Genomic DNA, 11,037 nt, shown 5'->3' on the forward strand with positions numbered 1-11,037 from the left:
CTCTCGGATTGTAGCCTTTCACAGATAGTGATCACCTTGGGCCCTGTGTAATTCCAAATCCCTGTATAGGGGTTAAAGGGTTTCAGGTTTCTAGGGGTCCTGCTTGGTGAGTGGCTTCCTTCTAGCCTATACTTTACAGCCCGTCTGATTCTGTGGATGCAGGCAGGCATTACACAGTGCCCTCTGCAGAAGCCCATCTAGGCAAGGATAGTGGTTTAAAAATTGCTGGACAACCAGGTTCAACAAGTGAGGCATACAAGGCACATGTGTCACATTGGTCCGGCAAAAGGCCGCACCCAGGTTTGCAGCATTGTCGCACACGGCCTTCCCTGGCTGCAGGTTGAGTAGAGACAACCATTGATGATACTCAGTCTCCAGAGCTGACCGTCCACAACTCCTCATCGGTGTAACTCACATTTCCCATACATTTCAAAGTAAAGAGTCAACCGCCTGATGCCGTTGAGCTCTGCTGCCAGCATAGTAAGGAGGTGTGTGGGATTCCTTATGCGCTTTGACATACAGAGGATTGACGCACAACTCGTGGGGATGGCAAGATTTGTACAGCAGACTCTTCTCCATCTCTCACCATAGTTACCCAGTGCCCAGTCAGCGACATGTAACGCCCCTGTCCATGCTTTCAAATGTTCAAATTTCCATGTGTTCAAATGGCCACTAGGTGGCCACAGTGTGTGGGCTGTTTACCTGGTGATCCTGAACAGTGAGGGGGAGGAGTCTAGTTTGAAAAAGAGTGGTTAGAAATCAGTTGGTGAGGAAGGTTACTGAGGAAAGTACACTGCGTCTGTGAGAGGCGTAGTGAAAAAAAAGCCAAGTAAAATTAATTTGGTGTGGCCTTCTGGGCCGAATCCGGTCATTTTTTCGGACACAAAAAGCGGTCCGGAAAAAGGGTGGCTATTCCCTGATGAGATCTTACAAATTCTTCAGTGAGAAAAGAGTTAGTGGGCCTCTAGAGGGAAGAGTGGTCCTGAGTGACTGAAAAGACGGTTCAGTCTACCGTGGCTAGTGTAATTGGGTACCCCAATGTGAGCCCGAACATCAGAGAAACAGTCGGCCAGGTGATAGTTAAAGAAAAATGAAATTCTGTGGGAAAGAAAAACGTTCAAGCAATGTGCCCGCCTAAGTCGAGAAAAAGGAATGTATATAAGTTGATAAGTAAAGAAATTTAGTTAAAAGATCCTGTGACCGTGTCTGTGTCTGTGACGCCTTAAGAGAAAATGCACGTAATACTGAATTGCACTGAAGTGGCGGTTGGGGGGCAGAACAAGAGTACCGGGCTGCACAACAGCCAGAGGGCAGTATCTGCCACGACTACAATAGCCCTTGGTCGCCCCTCTAAGACAGGCTTTGGGCGGAGGTGGAGGACCCAGACGAGGTTGAGGAGGCAGAAGCAGTGGAGGAACTTCGACATACAGAGGATTGACGCACAACTCGTGGGGCCGGCAAGACTTTTACAGCAGACCCTTCTCCATCTCTCACCATAGTTACCCAGTGCCCAGTCAGCAACATGTAACGCACCTGTCCATGCTTACTGGTCCAAGTATCGGTGGTGAAATGCACCCTGCCACACACAGAGTTTCTCAAGGAAGCGGTGATGTTGTGTGCGACATGCTGGTGTAGCACAGGCACACCTTTTTTGGAGAAGTAGTGGCGACTGGGCATCTGGTACTGGGGCACTGCGACAGGCATAAGGTCTCGAAAATCCTCTGTGTCGACCAGGCGGAAAGGCAGCATTTCTGTAGCCAACATCTTGCAGATACTGAAAATCAACCTCTTAGGCATATCATGCCCTTCTAAAATCATGTAAAACACAGCAAGGGGACTCCAACAAGAGTCTCCATTTTTTCCAAAAATTTGGTCACAGACACCACTTAAGTGGCATCAATTGTCCCACAGTTGCAAACTTAAAATGGTTATTTGCATGAAGCACAATCAAAAATACACAAGCCTTTCGTCTCCCCAGGATGACACAGGGGTAGAAAAGTCCTTGTGGATCCATGATTTGTTCATCTTGATGAACATTATTCTGTCCACATTGTCACTGGACAGACCCGTGCGCTTACCTGTCAGCACACCCCTAGCAGCACTGAATACACATTCCGAGAGAACGCTGGCTGCGGGACACGACAAGATCTCCAAGCATAAGTGGCGAGCTCAGGCCATTTTTCCAGATTGGAAGCCAAAATGAGCAATGCTCCAGTTGCACAGTCATGGTATCGATGTTCATTTGGAGATACTACTACATCTGTGTCTCATCCTGCTTTTACGCATCCAGCTCTTTTCTTTCAGCATGAGTATATGTACTTGTCACTTTTCCATGTGTATGTGGTGTCTTCTGAGTTGTTTGTCACCTTTTGGACACCTTAGAAGGTGTTTTCTATGTGTTTGTGTTTGCCTGCCATTGTTTTCAATGGGGTTCGAAGGTGTTCGTCGAACACACCCGCCGTTCGACGAACCGAACTCGAAGACTAGGGTGGTGGCTCATCTCTAGCCAAGACACTTGAAAGCTATAATTAAAAATCATGGTTATTTCACGAAATATTGATTTCTGAACTCTTCCTGAGGTAAAACATTAGTATTGTTGTTTCTAAATGATTATGATCTTGTTTTCTTTGCATTATTTGAGGTCTTAAAGCAATGCATTTTTTTGTTATTTTGACTATTTCTCATTTTCAGGAAATAAATGCAAAATGTATTGTTTAGAAATTCGGAGACGTTGTTAGTAGTTTATAGAATAAAAGAACAATTTACATTTTACTCAAAAATATAAATATAAAGAGAAAAATCAGAAAAACTGACAATTTTTCAGTGGTCTCTTAATTTTTGCCAGAGCTGTATATAAAGACAAACACAATTAAATAATAATGTATAAGAGAAATGTGCTTCCAAGTGTCAGAAAGCTTGGTCTCAGTCGCAGGTCATAGGTCTTGCAACAGGTCACCCCCTCATGATAACTAGGACACACCAGTGGGCGGGATCAGGCAGATGAGAACGCCCACCTAGGGGTCTTGATGAGTCAGGGGCGGGAACACAAGAGTCAAGTCAAGTTTCAGTTTGAGTACAGAGCAGTCTGAGTTCAGTGGAAGATCAAGTTCAGCCTTTGAAGTATTGAATTGAAGTGTGGAGAGCTGACAGCAGTGTAGTCAGGGGTCGTAGCCCATGGACTACTTGGCTAGGTGGCAGATGTTGAGCAGAGCCACAGGCAACGAAGATCCAGTCGCGGGAGACCTAAAGTGGGTCGGGGCAGGGTTGTAGCCCACCAGTACCGACAGCGGGAATCCGGTCCAGAGGCCGGGCACAGGCGGGGTGCCTGGACCCTAGGGCGAGGAAGGTTTCAAGCCCCTCTCCAATTAACCAGCCGGGGACAAGGTTCCAGACGTTGTCCCAATTTACTGCCCAGATAGAGCGAAATGGAAGCCCAACGCGGGGGATAGGGTGTCCGCCATGAACCCACTAAAATCCCAAGGGTCAGCTTTTGCGGGCCACAGCTCCCAACACAAATAGAACCGGGAGTGGACTTCTCCGTTCCAAGCGAAGTTGTCCAAAAGAAAAGGAAACACGAAGTGCAGGGTTATCTGCTCATCAACCTTGGTGCGGGACCTGAATGCACCCTCCAGAGACGGCCGGCCACTGACAACTTGGTTTACTGCTGGACTTGTGTGAAGTTATTGAACTGTGAGTACACCACTGTCCCCCCGGTCTGGTCCGGCGCGCCACCTCCAGCAGTCATCACTCCCGTGTTCCATCCCAGGGCCCCGGGACTACACCTCCCCTACCCGTGGAGGAGATCCCAACTTGCTGCCCCACTCTATGAGCCCCGGGCGCCTCCATCAACAGGCAGCGGCGGTACCAACATCCTTCACCGCAACCCACGGGTGGCGTCACAGACAACCTCCCTTGTAAATATCCCCTTTCCGATGGTTGTGAGGACGGGCGGCCGTGCGAGCCCGGGTCCGGTCACTACTCGAGCCGCAGCAGCGAACCCAGATCCAAGCAGGCTCCTGTGAGAAGCGGCAGCGGCCCCCGCCCGCAACAAAAACACACAGCTAAAACCACCCAAGAATGGCTAAGAGGAAAACATTGGACTATTCTGAAGAGGCCTTCTATGAGCCCTGACCAAAATCCTATTGAGCATCTTTGGAAAGAGCTGAAACATGCCGTCTGGAAATGGCAACCTTCAAACACGAGATCACTGAAGCAGTTTGCTCTTGAGGAGCGGCCAAAATAGAGAGTAGAGAGGCAGAAGTCTCATTGACAGTTACAGGATGGTTTGATTGCAGTAATTGCCTCAAAAGGTTGTGCAATAAAATATTGAGATAAGGAGGAGGAGGAGGGCACCATAATTTCTGTCCAGGCCTGTTTCATGAGTTTTATTTTTTTTTTAATTCCGCGTAAGCAGAAAAGAAATGTCTGACTTTCATTTGTTAATTTTCATAGATTTATAATTTATTATTACTTTTATCAGATTGAAGTTATTTCTGTGACCATTGTGGGTTTTTCTTTCATTAAATGAGGGGTACCAACAATTTTGACCGTGTGTGTATGTGAGCCTACAAATCATGAAAAGGCATACTTTTCCTTAATAGTGTCCTTAACCGAATCTTGATAGAAGATGCCTCTAGTCATCTAAAAGCCTACAAATTTACAGGACAGGTAGGATCCATCATTAATTGAAAACAACCTTATGAATCCTGCAGATGTGCGTGAAACTCAATCTGAGCACAGATCACAATGCACAAACTATTCTATGACACTGTTTCCCTATCTGAATGCGACAGACAGTCCATGCATGGGAGTCTATACCTACACCGAGTTTCATGAACATCTACAGGAGTTCTTAGATAGATAGGAAGAGTGCTCAATCAAATATGGCAGCAATCGCCACCCTCAGTTGTATACGACAAAAAACTGACCAGCACCTCCAAGCAGAATAAAGCAAGTGTGAACAGGTGCAAGCTGCTATAATTGTTTATAAACAAAAGAATACAGCGGTACTCTGTATGTGCTAAGATCTATATAAACATTGAATATATGAAATTAAGACTGCATTACTGCTCTACAGAATATACTTATACAATAAAGATACTCAAAGTGTTAGCCAATTCATGTGAGCTCACTAGCCACCACAAGGCATACCTTTTAAAAATGCCTCCCAATGTAGAGATTTACTGCCACTAGAGTGCAAACTGTATGAGTCTGCGCAATTGTAGTATCAATCTGTTGTCATCATAGTTTCTTCATGCAGAAGAATACTGTATATAAATAAAGTGGAATGAGTGTCAATCAGCCTATTATATCATTATAGCTGTGAGAAAGAACCCTACTAAAGGACTTCTATAATTGAAGTAAAAAAATATCAAATATTCTGCAATTTAATTCCTTACCGAATGGATCTCAGAAAATGACAATAAACGAAATAATTTAATTTGGAAATACTTGAGTTTTTTTCACACACTAAATAAAAGAAAAACGTGATCAGTTTTGTATAACTGTACTGACTTAAGCAATCATTTTTTCAGTTCTTTTTTTATCACACAATCAAAACTTTAAATACAAACCTAAAAAGTAGCAAGAAATAGTATATTTTTACCATTTCATTGCACTTGGAATTTTTTTTTGTTTACAGGTTCATTATTAGGTAAAATGAATGAGGCCATTCAAAACTGCAACTCACCTAGTAAAAAACAAGCCCTCAGATGGCTATTTCAAAGGAAAAAATATTTTATGGCTATGGCTTTTGGGAGAAATTGAAAGAAAAAACCCACAAAAAGTGAAAATCTGAATTTTAACCCATTACAAAAGCTTTCATCTTCCTAAGGCCTCGGTTCCACTTGCGCATAGCTTCTGATGTGAGAATATTGGCAAGACAAAACAATCACTGATCTCGGGGAGACCAGCCAGAGAAAACACTGGCGGCAGCCAGCAAAGGCGCTCAAAACAGTTAAATCCTAGGTGCATTGCCCTCCATTGCAATACTTCCCAAGGTGCAATGCACCTAGGATTTCACTGTTTTGAGCGCCTTTGCTGGCTGCCGGCAGTGTTTTCTCTGGCTGGTCTCCCCGAGATCATTGATTGTTTTGTCTTGCTAGTCTACTAGGCATTGCTCCCACCTACCCAGAATCCTACTCCACACTGATGAGGGGCAATACCCTGAAACAGCTGTCTGTGGATGGATACCTGGCCTTGGTATTTCCCTTGTCATATCTTTAAACTCATCAAAGAGTTGGATATGGACTAAAAGGGCCACTTAGTATGGTGATTATGGTGGTCTACTAAAAACACCTACTCCTTGGCTAGGTTCTTCCCAGAGGGATATCTGGCTATTTTCTGTGTCGAGACTCCTAACAGAGGCTCTACGGACCTTTTTTGATGTGAGAATATTGGAAGTGATATGCTCTTGACCCTCTGCTGTGAGCTTCAGCCAAGGGTCATGTGACTCTGATCCGATCTTGTGATTGGGTTATAGCTATGGAGAAGAGGGAGTGAACACTTTCTCCCCATCTCCACCACTGTCTTTCTCTGCGTACATCGCACTGCAGTCGGATGACAAGCAAGTACAGTGCGATGTTTCACACGCATCTATAGACTTGTATGGGTGCATGTGAGCCAAGACTCGATGCCAAATGCAGCATGCGGTGATTCATTTCTCATACCGATATGGCATAAGAATCAATCGCAGATGGACACTGCCCCATAGTTTTGCCCTAGAGTGAGAGCAATCTGATGTCTTATCAGATTGCACTCGTCCATGCAAAACGCAAGTGGAACCGAGCCAAATCCTTAACCAAAAACTACGTCTATGGAACTTTATAGTCTTCAGTTTATTTCATTGCTTGGAGTAAATATTCTTTATGCTTCAAAATTTTTTGTAGAAAAAAGACCACAAAGACTGCGGCATTTACTTTACTATCGGTAGTGTAAAATATAGAGTATACACATTCAGTTTATTTATTTTACACACTTTCAACACTATTGATTCCACAGCAATTTACAGATGTGATCATCACTGTCCCAAATGGGGCTCATAATCTAAATTCACTATCATTGACTTTGGAGTGTGGGAGGAAACCAGAGAACCTGGAGATAACCCACACAAACACAGGGAGAACATACAGTTTCCTTGCAAATGTTGTCCTTAGTGGAATTTAAACCGAGGACCCCAGCAATGCAAGACTGCAGTGCTAACCCCTGAGCCACCATGCTCTTTAAATGTGTTTTCTAATATATGAGTAGTTTATCATGAGAGACAACTTTTATATTGTGGTAAATGTCTGAGTCATACCATTCATACTGGGAAAAGTGTTTTAAGTCTGCCCAGCGCTAGAATCACAGCTACACAGCTCTGTACTGTTGTCTTTTTTCTACTGCTGCATCTAAGGCTGGTTTCAGACGTCCATGTTTTAGGTACGTGTGACATCCATTTTTAACATGGATGCCACACATACCCATGTTTTTATATGCTGTTTACTCACACGTCTGTGTTATCACACAGACCGTGTGGCCTCGCACGCGCACACGCAGACATGTCCGTTTTTTCTCCAGCAGCACGGGTTTCACATGCATAGCACACTGATGTGATCCGTCTGACATCAGTGTGACATATACCAGAGAAAACAAGGGTCTTTTTAATAAAAATATCTATATTTACCTCTCTCCAGCGATGCTGTCTCCAGCTCTGCTGCGTCCCGCTCCTGACCGCCGCTTATTATACTCACTGAATATTCAGTGCCCTGTGGAGCTGGAATTAGCAGCAGCGCTGGGGACTTCAGTGCTGGGGACCGCATCGCTGGGTGAGTATACAGCAGAGTGTGTGTGTGTGTTTGTTCATTGTATACATGCATGTGTGCTATGTGTGTGTATGTGCTCGGTGTATCCATGTGTGTCTGCTATGTGTGTATACATATGTGTGTATATGTGCTCAGTGTATACGTATATGTGTGTGTGTGTGTGTGTGTGTAGTGAGAACCTGGAAGCGGAGACAGCATTGGGGACTCATCACAGTTCTCAATGAACTCTGATGAACCCGTGAAGCTGTAGCGTGGGTGTCGCAAGGGTCATCAGGATGTCATCAGAGTTCATTGGGAACTCCAATGACCTCCTAGATGTCACTGACGTGGAAGAATAGTCACCTGTCCCCGTGGTTCTGTCCTTGGCGGTGCTGTACCTAGTGCTATTGCAGCACCCTGGGATATGCTACCCCAGTGATCTGCAGGATCCTAAGGCTTTCTGGAACATCCTATGCTGACAACCCACACCTCACACACAGGTAGGGGCACATTCCCTGAGACCTGGGCGCAGCATGTAGAGGGTTAACAATGGTCAGGTGTGAGAACCAATCCCTTAGCTGTTAGCCTGGGAAAGGGGTGTGGCTTGTGGGAAGCAACACGTGTTGCTAGGCAGAGTTGGGAGAGAGGAACAACGACAGTTGAAGGAGTGGCAGTTGAAAGGAGCCAGAGAGTGAGAGGGGTGTGCGGATTGTGAGGAGACCCCCAAAAGGTAGACAGATCCCAGGCACTACGCACGAGGGGGTACTGGACCCCAGAGTAGACAACAGCTCCAAGCGGTCTGCTGATCCAGCCGTGTGTGGTGACTTCCAGGGTACCACACCACCCATAGGCTCAGGGACACAGCCTCATATATAGGACCTGGGAGAGGTCACAGAGAAGTAGCTTACCCCACAAGGGACCACGAGGCCTGTCATACTGGGCCTGGAAAGACAAAGGAGCGGAGCGCCGCAGGTCACCAACAGTTTCAGGCAAGGGGACCATCAGCTCTGCATGTGCACGGAGGGCTCAACTGGGACTCACGTCAGCACCGGGACAAAGGAAAGTCGGTTGACCAGCCGTACCAAACTGCACTTGCAACATCCAGTGAGTAAATACCAGTTAATCTGCAAGAACTGTGTTGTGTTTATTACTGGTGCACCACAAGGCACAGCACACCTACATGGGACTTAAGCCCCTACTGGCGGAGGGTGCGAACACACTTGCTGCTATACCATCTGTCCCTAAAACCACAGCAGCGGCGGGACATCTTATTACCGCAACCCGCCAGTAGTGTCACAAGTGAGCTAAAAAATAACCCTGTTACCGAGCGCCCCCCAGGTAACGGAACCGGGCACGGCCACCTGCGACGGTGATCCCCATTATCCACCACCCGGAACCGAGTATCCCAAGGGCCTGGGGTGTGGCAGCGCTCTACACTATTGCTCCAGCTTCCAAGTCCTGAATGTGGTGAATAATCGATGAATATAATGAGCGGCGGTCAGGAGCGGGAGGCAGCAGAGTCAGAGACAGCAGGTAAATATGGAAAATCTTTTTATTTCACAGACCCGTGTTTTCTCCAGTACCTATCATACATATGCAAACACGGATGTCACATGTGTGACACATGCATGACACACGTGTTACACACGTATGACACACATGTGACACACATATGGCCATGACCATGTGTGTGACTGGTACCTGATTAAACACAGACGTCTGAAACCGGCCTACTGCGGTACTACAAAGAAGAAAGACACTACAGCAGCTAGTCTTCACTCACTAGCTTAGCAAAAAACAGAAATCAGAGAATGAGCCTGTAGTGGGGATACATGTCATCTAATGGTAAAAAAAAAGTGTTTATTCTGAAGTCACCTGGAAGGACAGATACCCTTTAAACATTTTTGAATGGAAGTTCGTTACAGTGTACTGAAAAATGACTAATCTGTATCTTTGGCTTTTGTCTTACAGCTTTTTACGGAGTTTTATTTGATAAACACAAAGAAGCTGCTTTTGCCAATTATCGTGTTTGGGAATCTCTTGGATTTGTCATTGCATTCGCATACAGCAACCTTTTGTGTGTTTCCGTGAAACTCTATGTAGTCCTTTCTGTCATGTTGCTTGGAATGATTCTTTACTTGGTTGTTGAATACCTGGAATTCAGAAATCGATCGGAAGATAATCAAAACACAAGTGAGATGGCAGGAAACACAAATACTGAGTTAACAGAAAATTCAAGTTAGAAAAAGAATTTTACGGAGTTTACTGATTTCAGTGAATGAAGCCTTAATTCATCCCATTTTGACTAGCTATGTACTGTATGTAGGTAATTTGTATTCATCCCATAAACAGTCTTAAATAAATTATTTATTAGCAAATTAGATTAATGTTATTCTTTTAATATTCAAGTCAGTTTTAGCTTTAAGGGTCAACAGTCATTTTCGTTTGTTGTTAAACACTGACAAAATAAAATGAAATATTGCTGATTGGTTTATTTCCGAGAATTTTGGACCACCACCTATTATCAAGTTATCACCTCAACAAAGGATAGGTAAAAATTTATTTTCACCGGAAAACCCCAACGTGCTACAGATTTTTTTGAGTGATCATGGGGGTCTTAGGGGTACTTTGCACACTACGACATCGCAGCTGCGATGTCGATGGGGTCAAGTCGAAAGTGACGCACATCCGGCCTCGCTGTCGATATCGTAGTGTGTAAATCCTTTTTAACACGATTAACGAGCGCAAAAGTGTCGTAATCGTATCATCGGTGTAGTGTCCGACATTTTCATAATTTCGCTGCAGCGACGGTACGATGTTGTTCCTCGTTCCTGCGGCAGTACACATCGCTGTGTGAGAAGCCGCAGGAGCGAGGAACATCAGCTTACCTGCGTCACCGCGGCCCATGCCGGCTATGCGGAAGGACGGAGGTGGGCGGGATGTTTATGTCCCGCTCATCTCCGCCCCTCCGCTTCTATTGGCCGCCTGCCATGTGACGTCACTGTGACGCCGCACGATCCGCCCTCTTAGGAAGGAGGCGGGTTGCCGGCCAGAGCTACGTCCGCAGGGCAGGTAAGTCCATGTGAAGCTGCTGTAACGATAATGTTCCCTACGGCAGCTATCACAAGATATCGCTGCTGCGACGGGGGCGGGCACTATCGCGCTCGGCATCGCATGCATCGGCTTGCGATGTTGTAGTGTGCAAAGTACCCCTTAGGAGCTGCTCTCCCATCGATCTACTCCTGAACATGTTAGT

General features: G+C 45.6%; 1 protein-coding gene across 1 annotated transcript in view; it reads left to right on the top strand.

The window, feature by feature from the left end:
• The window catches only part of LOC142246645 (protein unc-93 homolog A-like), a 294,000-nt gene extending 283,871 nt beyond the window's left edge, over positions 1 to 10,129 (top strand). The window contains exon 10 of the mRNA XM_075319711.1: positions 9,753 to 10,129. Coding sequence (XP_075175826.1) covers positions 9,753 to 10,024 — 272 coding nt within the window. The 3' untranslated portion in view covers positions 10,025 to 10,129. The remainder of the gene's footprint in view (positions 1 to 9,752) is intronic.
• Positions 10,130 to 11,037: the final 908 nt, after the last annotated feature.

The sequence above is a fragment of the Anomaloglossus baeobatrachus genome, chromosome 7 (genome assembly GCF_048569485.1).
Source record: "Anomaloglossus baeobatrachus isolate aAnoBae1 chromosome 7, aAnoBae1.hap1, whole genome shotgun sequence".
NCBI classification, from domain to species: domain Eukaryota; kingdom Metazoa; phylum Chordata; class Amphibia; order Anura; family Aromobatidae; genus Anomaloglossus; species Anomaloglossus baeobatrachus.